The 13,884-nt window shown below is 38.0% G+C and overlaps 1 protein-coding gene across 1 annotated transcript; it reads left to right on the top strand.

Moving 5' to 3' along the window:
• Positions 1 to 2,077: 2,077 nt before the first annotated feature.
• Positions 2,078 to 10,283, top strand: mus81 (MUS81 structure-specific endonuclease subunit). The gene is made up of 17 exons (XM_023409319.2): positions 2,078 to 2,134; positions 2,366 to 2,557; positions 3,553 to 3,682; positions 4,073 to 4,158; positions 4,800 to 4,931; positions 5,029 to 5,109; positions 5,226 to 5,314; positions 5,742 to 5,930; positions 6,022 to 6,177; positions 6,265 to 6,392; positions 6,475 to 6,587; positions 6,996 to 7,115; positions 7,646 to 7,741; positions 8,272 to 8,400; positions 8,610 to 8,713; positions 9,171 to 9,254; positions 9,934 to 10,283. Exons 2-17 carry the CDS (start codon positions 2,417 to 2,419, stop codon positions 9,998 to 10,000), a joined length of 1,845 nt encoding a protein of 614 aa, XP_023265087.1. The 5' UTR covers positions 2,078 to 2,134; positions 2,366 to 2,416; the 3' UTR covers positions 10,001 to 10,283.
• The last annotated feature ends 3,601 nt before the right edge of the window (positions 10,284 to 13,884 follow it).

Here is a 13,884-nt window from a genome sequence, read left to right as displayed (position 1 = left end):
TAGAACATAAAGGCCCTGCCCTCTAATTGCATGTGCAGTATATCTTTACATTTACAAGTGCATGCAGCAGTAAATCTGTCATGCAGATTGCCAAAATTCTACTTGTTATGTTTTGTTAAAATGCACAGATGCAAACTAACTCAGCGTCTCAGTAAGCATTAAGAGACTTTGATTTACAAACTTTATGTTCAGTTAAATTCCAAATTGATCAAATCAGTTGGTGAATTTCTAAAATCACCAAACTGGAACTTGTCCGTCATTAAAATCCTGTTTTATTTCAGTGATAAAGGTCGACAGTATACGAGAATGAAGCCGTTGAGGACGATCATAAACCTATATGTTTGTTTGTGTGTGCGCATATTTCCTTTGTCTGACAAATAACCGTCTATTCATACCCTGACAGTATGAGTCAGTAATATGAATCCGTTTACTGGATTTAGCTATTACAGTATATAATCTGTTTCTCATGTTTTCTTGTAAAATAATTAAAAAAACAAAAAACGTTTGAGGTCTAATATTCAGTTGAGACCTGCGAGGAAAAAAGCACCGCAAGTGATATATGAAAGGTAATAAAGGACATAATCAAAAAAAGAATTTAATACATTTACAAGTTACAGCAGGATGTGTGAAGACGTTGCTGAAGGCACAAAAGGAATTCTTGGCATTACAGCTGTAAATCCACGTGTTTCCATATGTCACACTACTACTACTTTTTGTCAGTAAGTTGGTGAAAACGCTACCAAATAATAAATACTACTTAGTAGAGTTTTGACATATCATATTTAAGTCCAGTTGCTTGTGGTATAGAATTGCTTTTTGTGGGTTTCTGTTTCCTGTGTGAATGACAAAAGTGTTTCCTTTGGCCTCATTTCACAACATTAAACAACCTGGTTTCATTTGAATATAAAAGTGTAAGTTAATAAAGCTTTACACTGCCTCTTCACCCAGTGTGTGAGTCCACAAATGATGACTGTTATGCGCTAATTATTCGACTCCCCCCCCCCCCAAGCTCTTGACTGTGTGAGCTGAAAGACAGAGAGAGAAGGAGAGGATGTGGCTGGGAGGGTGAGGTTGGATTCCTGGTCTCTGTCGGGTCTTGTTGGAGGATTCCAGCAAACAGCCTTCGGCCTGCGGATACATGGAGGCGGATTCAGGTGACAACCACATAACGGTCTTTAAAGTCAGCTGACGCCCATTGAAGAGAGGTGAAAGTCATTCGCTTATTCACAAAATCCATCTTGTGTATAACATCATATTTGTTATGGCAGAAGAGTTGTGTATGTTGTATTTTTAATTCATTTATTCATTTTTAACATTTTATTTATTTCTTTTTAGTCGGTGTTAAAAGGCAGTTTGGGTTTTGGGTGGGAAAAGTGAAAAAAGCAGCACTTACCAACCCTTATCTACACTGTTGTGGTGCTGTTGAGCAAGGCCCTTAATACGACTTCTGCTACTACTATCAGCCTACTTGCAGTAAATTACAAAATAATACTAACAAAATAACTGCAAATGTTTTTAAAGCTTTTATTTATATATAATTCATTACAATTAATGCTAGAGTCCATCAATAATTAGTTGATTGATTGATTCACAGAACATTTTTCTACAGCTATTTTGATGATTCATTAATCATTAAATTCCCTTTCTTTTCAAGCAAAAAATGCCAAACATTTCGTGGCTAAAGACTCACAAATGTAAGGGTTTGCTGCTTTTCCAGGATTTACATTAAAGTAAATTGAATGACTGAATAGATAAAATAAGGAATTTAATTCAATTCAATTCAATTTATAATGACAATAATTGTTAGTTGCATTTCTATTTATGTGTTTTATTGTTTGGTTACTTTTGCAAATAAGATTTTAAAATAAAATTTAGAAATACTTTAATATAATACAGTATTTATTAATTCCTTTATTCAGTCTTCATTATTATTATTTTTTTATACTCATAACATTTTTCGTATCTTTCTATTCATTTATTTAATAATTTAAGCGTTTGCTCACCTTATATTTACCTTTTTGTAGCTCATTTTTGTCACGTTCTACTTCCGGTCATGTGACCGGTGTCAAAAAGGACATGCGCAGTGTGTTTGAATACAAGGCGCCAGCAGCAGCTGCAGCTTCTCAACTAATAGGTGAGCCCAACTTCCAGGCACAAACACGACTTCTTCTACTCTTTTCTTTGCTTAAACCTTCTACAACATGTTGTTGTCTACTTTTAAACTTTATGTCTTGTTGGTGAAAACCCTCACACCGGGTAAATGGCTAGTTGTTGTCAGCTAACGCTAGCGTTAGTTAGCTAAAGTCGCAGGACATGTTTGTGTTGTTTGCACCAACTCGGCTAAATGTAGTTTAACGTGTCGTAGTGCGGCAGCTGGGGTTTATCCCGTCGTCCGTCTCCTGTCAGACCCAAAGGGATGCCAGCTTCGGAGCCGGTCCGGTTGGGTCGGAAACGCGCCCTGCCCTCCTGCCCGAACCCGCTGTTCCTCAAGTGGCTCACCGAGCTCCGGGACGAGGCGAAAGAGAAGGGGCTGAAGATCCAGTACACCTATCAAAAGGTGAGGAGGACGATCTGCTCACTTCATAACCCTAACTTCTTACTGAGCAGGAAGCAGCTCTGATCCTCATTACATCTGAAAAGCTAAAGTAAAAAGAAAAGAAACACTACATGGCCAAAAGTATGTGGACACCCCATGTGGACTTTCTTTGTTTTTAGTTTATTTGTCTCAAAAGGTGAAATCTTAATGCAACAGATGAACACCTGCACACCTGCTTATTCTTACAATCATTCAATAGTCCGCATGGCAACAGTGCAATGTATAAAATCCTGCAGACACAGTTCATGAACTTCAGTTAATGTTCACATCAAACATCAGAATGGAGGGGAAATAATGTGACAGTGGCTTTAGACCGTGGTATGATTGTTGGTGTCAGACCAGCTGGTTTGAGTGTTTCTGAAACTGCTGATCTCCTGGGATTCACACTCACAATAGAGTTCACTCAGAATGGTGCAAAAAAAAAAAAAAACCCCAATAAACATCCAGTGAGTGACAGATCTGCAGAGAGAGACACTTGGACAGACAGCAGAAACGTGTCATTCAACCTTGAGGCAGATGGGCCACAACAGCAGAAAACCACATCAGGTTCCACCCCCGGCTGCTAAAAAACGGACTGACAGAGCGCACGAATCCCCAAACCCAACCTACATCGTTGAGATAAACTCAATCACAGACTATGAGCCAGACATTATCATCCAACATCATCATTGCGGCTGCACTGGATCAAATCGATGCAGCTAGGTTTTAAAATCTGGTGGAAAGCTTTGCCAGTGCTCATGGTTTTGGATTGAGATGCTCACATCAACAGTCACATATGGGTGTAATGTTCAGACATCCACATATTTATGTTCATATCAGATCACATCAGACGGCTAAAGGTTAATATGTTTGGAAAGTCTAGAAACTTCCTGCACAGAAATGACTCAATCATTCACAAAATATATTCAAAATGTCTTGAAAATAATTTGTGCGTCTGTGTTTCTGTCATTCATCAGGCCATCAGCTCTTTGAACAAGTATCCACTACCGCTACAAAACGCCAAAGAGGCAAAGATCCTCCAAAACTTTGGAGACGGGATCTGTAAGATTCTGGATGAAAAACTGCAACGACACCTCAGAGAAAAGGGTGAGAAACGGATGAATGGATGGATGGAGTAATTGATGTTTGCATTAAGTGATATTTCCAGGTGCCGAGGATGTTGTAATTTTATTACCATGTAAGTAAAACTATATATTTTAAAAGAATAAAGAAGGAAACAACAATGTTTTGAAAAAGATGGTATGTGCTTTGGTGTTCCTTATTAATCTATGAGTATGTTCAGACAGGAGGGAAAGTAGAAGGAAGAGATAGAAATATAATTATCAAACTACATAAACCACAGAATGAGCCGTCAAGAAGGAGGTGGATGGAGGGAAGTTTATTTTATTTTACATTATAAGACTTTCTGTTATTAGCTTCTTTATTTCCTCTGTCTCCACTTTTTTTCTTCTCTTCTCCTCTTCACCTCTGCTCCAGGTCCAGACGCTCCTATTCACTCGCTCCCTAAAGGAGCGCCCCCTCCTGGCAGACCAGACAACAACAGCCTGGCTCCATCCAGACAGGTAATAAAAGGAGTGCGGGCCGTGTAAAGACACACCAACACACACATCATAGAGTTTCTACACAGAAAAATTCACAGGGATAATTCAATTCCTCAGAAGCTGTGAGTCGAACCAAACAATATGTTTTTTTGAGTAGAGGATTTAATAACAAACCTTTTATTAGTTATGTTGCTTGTTCATGACAATTAAGAAATCTGACAGGTCTTCATAAGAGTATAAACTTTCTGGATGTGATGACCAAGCTGGCAGAGACATTTACTGTTTATTTACTTCAGTAAAAACAGTCAAATAATAGTCAGACAATTGTGTTAATGAATTGTTTTTAAGTGAAGGAGGACAGCTATAAATCTGACTGTGTGGTTGTTTGTTCCTCCACTCCTGTGATAGTTTATGAAAAATGCAAAACAGGTTTTGTAACATTCAATTCCAAATATGGCTGAGGGTGATTTTTAAAGAATCGGTTACTAATCCAAGAGTAAATGTGTTAAATATAAAAGCTTTTATGACGAGGAAATGTTGAATTTTCATTTTCTTTCGTTTCATCCAGTAAGAAGTGATGAAGTGAAATGGATGTGATCAGTGTGGGTTTCTTCACTGAGCTGTGATTGATCTATTCCTCTGTGATCCATCATTCTTTGTAGAAGAATGCTGCAGGGGATCGAGGGAAGGACAAAGGAGGAGGAGGAGGAGGGAGGAAGAAGAAGAGGGAGTACATGCCTCAGAAGAGGTCTGGGGGTTATGCTGTACTGCTCACCCTTTACAGACAGTCACAGGTATCACCTCTGCACATCAGGCTTAGTAAAAATATTAGTAGTATTACACCATCATCATCATCATCACCATCATCATCATCATCATCTTTCTCTGCAGATCCCGGGTAGTAAAGGTTACATGTTTAAGCTGGAACTACAAGATGAAGCTCAGCTTCTCTGTGACAAATCTTTTAGTGTGGTAAGTAAAATATTTTTTTACAACACGACAAACCCGACCGACCAGTTTGCTCATGTTAATTCCTGGTATTTATCTTCTCTCTGTTTCCCGTCTTCATCTTCTCTGTCTGGCTGTAGCCAGATCTGGGCAGTAAGTACACGGCCTGGTCTTCAGTCAGCACTCTGATCCAGAGGAACCTGGTGATCAAGACGCACAATCCTGCCAGGTACACAGGAAGTGCACGCATTTGTTTTTGTTTATATTGAGATAAAAACCTGCTTGTTCGCCAGCAGAAACCAACGGAGTGATTCACCTAATTTGGGTTATACAACATATATAAGATTTTGCAGGGTGTTTTACTGCTACTGCTTCATATTAAAAGCATCTAACTTGTGAAACACAGGGTTGCTTTTATTGTGTAACAGTAACTGACTGCGGTTGTTCATCAAAAATGCACCTTCAAATCAAAACATCATTAAAACAATGAGTTTGTTTGGCTGCACTGTGAACCGATACCACCACTGCTGCGACACTTGCTTACACCACCAATTTATACTTTTATTTAATCAGGAAGTAAATAAATAACGACAAGACATGATGGCAGTGATCACCAAATCAACCAGGACTGAAATCATAACTGCTCTGTCTCTCAGGTATTCTCTGACTGAAGAGGGTCTGTCTTTGGCTGAGCGGCTGGAGTCGGCAGAGCAAGGGACTAAAGACAAGCCAGTGAGCGAAGGGGAGGAGGTGGAGGAGGACGAGGAGGGCGGTCCTGGGGTTGTGGATCTTACTGGCAGCGATGATGAAGAAGAAGAAGAAAAGGAGGAGGAGGAGAGAATCCAGTGAGTGGACACTAAATAGATGGAGTCTTCATGTCGTGTTTGTTTTCCTGCCAGAAAAAAAACAACAAAACAAATCATTCCTTCTCCACAGATCCACAGAGAGGCCGACCTGCGTCTCCCAGCCAGGGAGGGAGGTGGATGTGGTGGGTTTGGATTCACAGGCGACAAGCAGAAAGGCGAATGGAGGATGTCTTCTCCCTGGAACCTATGAAATTATACTGTGTGTTGACTTCATCGAGACCACTGGGTAAGAGAGCTGCCTGTGTCCTCGTCCTGAAGGTTTCTGTCAGTGCGCGTACACATTTCATGACGTGTTGATTCGCTTGTCGTGCAGCGGCAGCCACCACCGTAAGCAGGAGCTGGTCAAAGAGCTCCAGAGAAACGGAGTGCACTTCGATGTCAGGAAACTAAATGTCGGAGACTTCCTGTGGGTGGCTCGGGAAAAGGTGGCACCTGTTCCAGGTAACGCAGACGCGCACACACGGGGAGGCAAAAACCAGAGGGGAAAGCGAGTGAACAGACGGATTATAATCTCACTCCGCAGGTCAGCTGCGAGCCCCCGCGGGCAGGGAGCTGGTCCTCGATTACATCATCGAGAGGAAGAGGATGGACGACCTGTGTGGCAGCATCATCGATGGACGCTTCAGGGAACAGAAGGTCGGTGTGTTTTTCTCTATCGGAGCATAAAACAATAATGAAAAATTATAAGTTACAAGTAGCATGTGCTTCTTTTTTCCAACCAACAGTCAATGAACCCCAAAATCTAATGGTGATGAAATGGACAAAAAAAATCACAGCAAAAAATATCAAATACCTGCTTCTTCCTGTTGTTCAGACAAAATATAAGATTTGAAGATGTCACCAACACCTCTGGGAAACTGTGATATTTATTTTCTGGACAGTTAATGGCTCAAACAGCTCATATATTTATCAAGAAAATAATCTGCAGATAAATTGACAATGAAAATAATAGATTTCAGCCCCAGATTTAAGGCGCTGTTACCAGGAAACGTTTGCTTTTGTACTTTTTGAACTCTTCCTCTCTCCCACTCTTCCCTCCATCAGTTTCGATTGAAGAGGTGTGGTCTTCGTCGGCCCGTCTACCTGGTAGAGGAGTGTGGGACGGCCGCCTCCCACCTGAGTTTACCTGAAGCCACTCTGCAGCAGGCCATCGTCAACACACAGGTGCGCACACACAGTCCTGCACTGACGTGTCAGTTTACTGTGGACTGGACTAGAGCCTGATCGATACACGGGACAGTATTGAACAATAAACGGATATTAGAATTAGAGCTGCAGCCATTACTCAGTTAATCAATCAGCAGCAAAATGAATCTGCAGCTATTTTAATAAGTGAATAAGCAGCTTTTTTTTCTTTGTCACATGATGGTAAACTGAATTTATTTGGATTTTGGAGAGTTCATTGAACGAAACGACACTTTAAAACATCACCGTGATCTTTGGGAAATTATACCCGACAATTTTATCGATAAAACGATTCTCAGAAAAAATGATTGTAAAATGTATTGATATTGACAACAACTGGAATAGACACATAAATATGTTGGGAAATGTGCAAGAAATAATAATTTGTGATTATAAATTATCATAGGTTTTATGTATTTCATATTTTTCACCCTCATTAAAAAAGGGACTGTTGATGGTTTGTGGATGTATTTTGTGCAATAAATTTTTTGTGTGTGTGTGTGTGACAGGTGGTTGACGGCTTCTTTGTGAAGAGGGTCCAGGATGTGAGGGAATCTGCCGCCTACCTCACTGTCATAACTCGATACCTGACTAAACTGTACCAGGTGACTGACACACACACACACACACATACACACACACACAAGCTTCATGTCTCTAGAAAGAGTTAGTAATTTGTCCTGTCTTAAAAGATGAGCTGCTGTTGTTGCCATGCCTACCGTAAATGTGGCATTCAACCACGAGCCAACTGAAGACAATAATCTATAATAATCTCTTTTTTAGAAAAGGCTGAATAACAGAAAAAATGTTTTTGTTGGGGACTATTTTCTGCTGCGGAGTAGTCCACATTTTGTGCTCTAGTGAGTATTTTACAGCAGCAGGACAGTGTGTATGAGATTTAATCAAAATAAACTACAGTGTGTGTGTGTGTGTGTGTGTGTGTGTGTGTTCATGGTGATGAGGGAACATGTCACCCTATTTTTTTTGGACAATAATGCAGCTCTGTGGTTCAGAGGAATATATTTGTCTAGAGCTCATGAATCTTTAACTGTTAAAATGCTGCTTTGTGAAACAGCTCCCAGATCCCGACTCACCTCCTCCTTAACTGTGACCTGTGCTTCACACTTTCTCTCAGAACCGTTCGCTGATCTGTCGCTCCAGACAGCTGCAGGGTGATGAAGAGAGTGATGAAGAGGAGAGAGGGATCCCCTCCTGCGCTCTCATTTCTTTTGCAGAGTTCAACTATGGTGCAGTCAAAAACAAGGTGTGTGTGTATAAACCCTCACTGAGTACATTTCCATTCACCTGTTTTAACCCCCACTTTAAACTTAACTTCTTTTTTTTTTTTTTGTTGAATAAAGTGACTTTGTGACCTTTTTTAAACATTTTTATTTTGTGTAAATGCAGCGTCGCCTTTTGTTACAGGTGTGCTTGTGACTGTTTGAATCCCTGTGTCCCTGTTTTGCCCTCTAGTGTCAGACAGTGAGAGAAGTGTTCGCCCGACAGCTGATGCAGATCAGCGGTTTGTCTGGAGACAAGGCAGCCGCCATACTGGAGCAATACAGCACTCCACACAGGTAACTCACATATTATACACATTTCACTCACTCACTCACCAGGTGTGTTTACTCTTTCCTCTGGTGCCACAGGAAGTGATGCTGCTAAACAGATTTATTTAGATGAAATAGAAAAAGAGCTTGCAGCATCTTCAGAAACTCACATTTTGACGGATGATGTAGAAACGGCAGAACTGAGAATGTAGCACCAAACATGACTCACAGCTACAAAATCCCCAAACTCTGAAATGCAGATTGTGTTTTATATCCCTCATACTTCCCATAAACAAGAGATTGTGTTACTTCAGTAGAACTTGGACAAGAAAATAAACGCCCAAGGGTAAAAAAAAACATCTGTTCAACACACTGTTAAGAAAAGAATAAAATGAATGAGCACCATGGCCTCAAACTGCTGTAAGAGATTATTTTATTTTTTCATCTTTCTGTCTCTCTTGTCTCTCTTATCTCTCCATCTCAGTCTTCTGGCCGCCTACGAAAAGTGTGCAAGCGAAGCAGAGAAAGAGAAACTCCTCTCTTCCATCCGATACGGGAAGCTGAAAAGGTTTGTGGAGTTTACAGCCGTTTGAGTCGTAGTTTTCTGGTCCAGATGTTCATGTAGCAGTTCTTGTTAAAAGGTCAAAAGAAAGACACAATATCACTTCACTGAAAAGTTAAATCACAAAATACACCTTTATGTTATGAACAGACTCGTCTACAGTGGCCCTGAGAAGTCAAAGCATTGCAACTTAAGAAAACATGTAAATAGGCAAAACACAAACAAACTTGACAACAAATGAGCTGCAAATCCACACAACACGACCAAATACACAAACGCCCTTGTTCAATGCGCCTGACTTCAAAAGTCACCAAGCATTGAACAACAGGTATGCAGGGATGCATTATAATACATGTATTATAACACGTATATTATCATCATTTTTTAGTGTCGCATGGAAACACTTCCTATGTCGTCTGTGCTACTTGCAGCGTGTTTGTGTTTTGTCTTTTTGTCTATTTGCATGTGTTTTTTTATGCCCCTGCGCCAGTGACAGCCAGTCCAGTTTAAACCTTGTTGATCATTTTCATGTTAGCTTCAGTTAAAGGATCTTTTGCACCTTATGAAACTCTGTCTACATCCAACAAAACGTGCCAAATAAGATAAAATAACTACATGAGCTACATGGTAACAGTAACAGGAGTAAATGCAAATAGTTAATGTTTTCTTTTCTTTTGTTTTTCAGAAACCTGGGCCCAGCTCTGAGCAGAACAGTTTATCAGCTGTACTGTACACAAGGAGCACTGTCATAAACAGTCACGTGAACACTTTGTTTCACTCATTCACATATTTTCTGTCTCAAAAATGGATGTAAACTCAAGCTCACTCACCCTGTAATGTGATGTAATGTCATTAATTTTCAGTTCCTCATTTACTTGAACAGAATAACTCTGAGGATGGTTTTCTATGTGTTTATGTAAATGTAAAGATGCTGCTATATTTACTTACTTTAAAATATTCCTAATGAAAATGTGTATGAAGAATTTCACAAACGTGTCCTGTTACTGCATCAATAAAGTTTCTTATTTTGGATAATATTCTGTTTCTGTTTTAGTGCAAATGTCAGTCTAATGGACTGTTTTTTAGTTCTGACTGAACTGCTAAGAGCTGTATTGACTGTAATACTAGTCTGGTGATCTAAAGCTAGATTTGTTTCCCAGCAGGTGGTAAAATTTTTAGATAAATCCCAAAATACATTGAACTACCAGTAACTGTTTCTGGTTTGAGCTTCTCAAATGTGAGAATTTGCTGCTTTTCTTGTCATAAATGAAAATAGATGAAATATCGCTATTGTTGATCAGATGAACAATTTGAAGACATCAGTTTGGGCTCTGGGAAATAGTGATGGAACGTCTTTATTATGTTGTTCATTTATTTTTTAAGATTAATAGATTACCTGGAGAAATTGAGGAAATAATTGGCAGATTAGTTACTTAGTTGCACATGCATGTCCAGATGTCTCAGTTCCTTTCAGCTGCCACTAGATGTCACTCAAGACGCATGCTTTCCATTGATGCCAACTACAATCAAGTTCCTTTCTGAAAACAAGATAAATGATCAAGTCTTCTGTGTGATACCCCTCAGGAACTGGCTGAGGTCATTTAAGTTGAATATAAATGCTTCTCTGAACTGTCTCTGGGGCTCATGTCCAGACTAACATTAAATGAATTCATCAATAGGAGTGAATTCCAGATAAATAAGTCAAATTTTTATCTACTTGATGGTTAAAAGTTGATACCTTTTTTTTTTTTACTCCTTACCTGCATTTTTGGTTTGCTCCATTATGTTTTTATGCTTTACTATACTATGACATTTTATGCCACGTATGACATATTTTTTCTGTACCTATATGTCATATTTACAGATGTTTGATCAGTTCTGTGTGCTCTGTACTATGGAAAGAATCCAAAGTCATACCTTTGCCAAAAGACAAAAGGCTCCATTTTTCTGGGGCAAATAGCAGGACTATTAGCCTACTAACAGTTCTAAGTAAAATATTAGACAAGATAGTTTTCAATCAAATTCAGCATCATTATAATTTTTCTTTTATTAATGAAGTCATACCAAAATCCCAACATGCATAGAGGTCACTCAACCAACTCTGCTTTAGTTTACATGACGGATAACTGGTTGAAGGAAATGGACAATAAAAACTGGTTGGATCTGTGATGCTTGATTTTTAAGTGCTACTTTCGATGTTATAGACCATGAACTGCAAATAATCAAATGAAAGGACTATGGTTTCTTACCAACCCCTATCCGTTGGATGGAGAGCTTTCTGTCTGGGAGAAAACAAAGGGTATATTTTAATGGAAGCTTTTCAGAAAACAAAGATGTATGCTGGGGAGTCCCACAAGGCAGCTACGTGGGCCCACTCTTATTTTCTATCTTCACCACTGACTTGCCATATACCAGGCAAAAATAGCAATGTATGCAGATGATGCAAACGTGTTTTGTGCTGTGTCTACTACTGATGAACCAAATGAAGCATTAAGCAATGAAGTGAACTCAAAACATCCATAGAGGGGACACCAATGCAGCAAGTTAGGAAAATTAAATTACTTGGTGTCATAATTGATGAACGCTTAAAGTGGTTAGACCGTATTAATGCAATTATTGCAAAAATGGGGACGAGTATCAGTATGATGCATAAATGCTCCCTTTATGTAACACCATACATTAGGAATCAGCTGACACAGGCACTTGTTCTCTCACGTCTAGGGTACTGCAGGGTTGTTTGGTCAAGCACAGCAAAAAAAGTTATCAAAAACTCCAGCTCACACATAATAGGGTTGCAAGACTATCTCTCAACTTCTCGTTTCAAACTAATTAACATCCAGCCTTCTTACATTTATCCATAATTCTGTTGTAGATAGAAAACCATTTTTTTTTACAGAACAGTTAATACAGACAAGTCAAACACAATCACCAAACTAGACTCAGCATGCAAAATGCAAAAATCAAATCAACTTAAAATCTCATTTACAGAGCCTCCGGTCAGTGGAATTCACTACCAACAGAAAGAAAACAAATCAGAAGAAAACCTAAATCACTCAAAGAGAAACTGATGGAAGAGATCACCCTGTAATAATAATAACTTAGATTTTTATAACCTCTTTCAATGTACTCAAGGCCACTTTACAGAGTAAGAAGACACAAAAATAATAAATAAATTAAAAAAATAAATGATGATGCCTATTATACCACCTGCAGGATGTTTGTTTGTTTTAATCTGCAGCATTAGATTTTTGTTTAAATTTTGTACATTTATTGTTGAAGTTGTTATGGTGAGTATTTCATTTTCAATTATGTCACTTTGTTTAGACTGAGAGGAGATCAATCAATACTTTTTTGTTGGATTGTTGTAGGTTTATATGCTGTAGGTTTATATCTGATTTTATGTGGACCCCAGGTAGATTAGCAACCACTGCAGAGGAAGCTAATAGGGATCCAGATAAACAATAAACAATTTTATGCCTTACTGTACGTTTTTATGCCTTATTATATTATGACATTTTATGCCTTAATAGAACTTACTATACTATGACAACAACTTTTTATGGCTTTCTAGACTTTTTTCGCTTTTATATGCTATGGTATAGTATGTTGTTTTTTTTTTAAACTTCTTCAGCCTTACTATACCATTACAATTTAGGCCTTACTATAAAATAATGTTTTTATGACTTTATGCCTTACTATACTATGATGTTTTTTCACTTTTTTGCCTATGTCGTTTTTTAAAATTTTTTTCCATACTATTCTATGTCCTTTTATTTTTTTACTTCTTAGGCTTCACTATACTATTACAATTTAGGCTTTACTATACTATGATGTATTTATGACTTTTTACGCTATACTTATACTGTGTCTTTTTTTTTCACTTTTTTGCCATACTATATGTCGTTTTTTTCATTTCTTAGGCCTCACTATACTATTACAATTTTACTATATTCGGATGTTTTTATAACTATATGCCTTACTATACTATGATGTGTTTTTTCACTTTTTTGCCATACTATACTATGTCGTTTTTTAAAACCTTTTGCCATACTATACTTTGTCATCTTCTTTCACTTTTTTTGCCATACTATACTATGTCGTTTTTTTTCACTCTTTTTGCCATACTATACTATGTCATTTTGTTCACTTTTTTTTGCCATACTATACTGTTGGTTTCTTTCACTTTTTTGCCATAGTATACTATGTTGTTCTTTAAAAACTTTTTTGCCATACTATACTTTGTCATTTTTTTCCACTATTTTGCTATACTATCTATGTCGTTTTTCTTTTTTTTCACTTCTTAGGCCCTACTATACTATTACAATTTAGGCATTACTATACCATGATGTTTTTATGACTTTATATCTTACTACATTTTTTGAAAAGTTTTTCCATACTATACTTTGTCGTTTTTTCAAATTTTTTACCATACTATACTGTCGTTTTTTCAACTTTTTTGCCACTCTATACAATGTCGTTATTTGAAACTGTTTTGCCATACTATACTATGTCGTTTTGTTTCAACTTTTTTGGCATACTATACTATGTCATTTTTTCAACTTTTTTGGCATACTATACTATGTCATTTTTTCAACTTTTTTGGCATACTATACTATGTCATTTTTTCAACTTTTTT

The sequence above is a fragment of the Seriola lalandi genome, unplaced genomic scaffold, assembly GCF_002814215.2.
Source record: "Seriola lalandi dorsalis isolate HSWRI2012SDOR001 ecotype SW California unplaced genomic scaffold, Sedor1 jcf7180002054389, whole genome shotgun sequence".
In the NCBI taxonomy this organism is placed as follows: domain Eukaryota; kingdom Metazoa; phylum Chordata; class Actinopteri; order Carangiformes; family Carangidae; genus Seriola; species Seriola lalandi.
Note: the sequence above shows the minus strand (reverse complement) of the source record. Positions and strands in the feature narration are given on the sequence as shown.

What these genes read in the sequence shown, in the direction of transcription:
- mus81 (XM_023409319.2), top strand. Translation starts at nt 2,417, where the DNA reads ATGCCAGCTTCGGAGCCGGTCCGGTTGGGTCGGAAACGCGCCCTGCCC. An exon ending in GCCTGGCTCCATCCAGACAG is followed by an intron (nt 4,159 to 4,799) that starts GTAATAAAAGGA and finishes CATTCTTTGTAG; the next exon opens with AAGAATGCTGCAGGGGATCG. An exon ending in GACTTCATCGAGACCACTGG is followed by an intron (nt 6,178 to 6,264) that starts GTAAGAGAGCTG and finishes CTTGTCGTGCAG; the next exon opens with CGGCAGCCACCACCGTAAGC.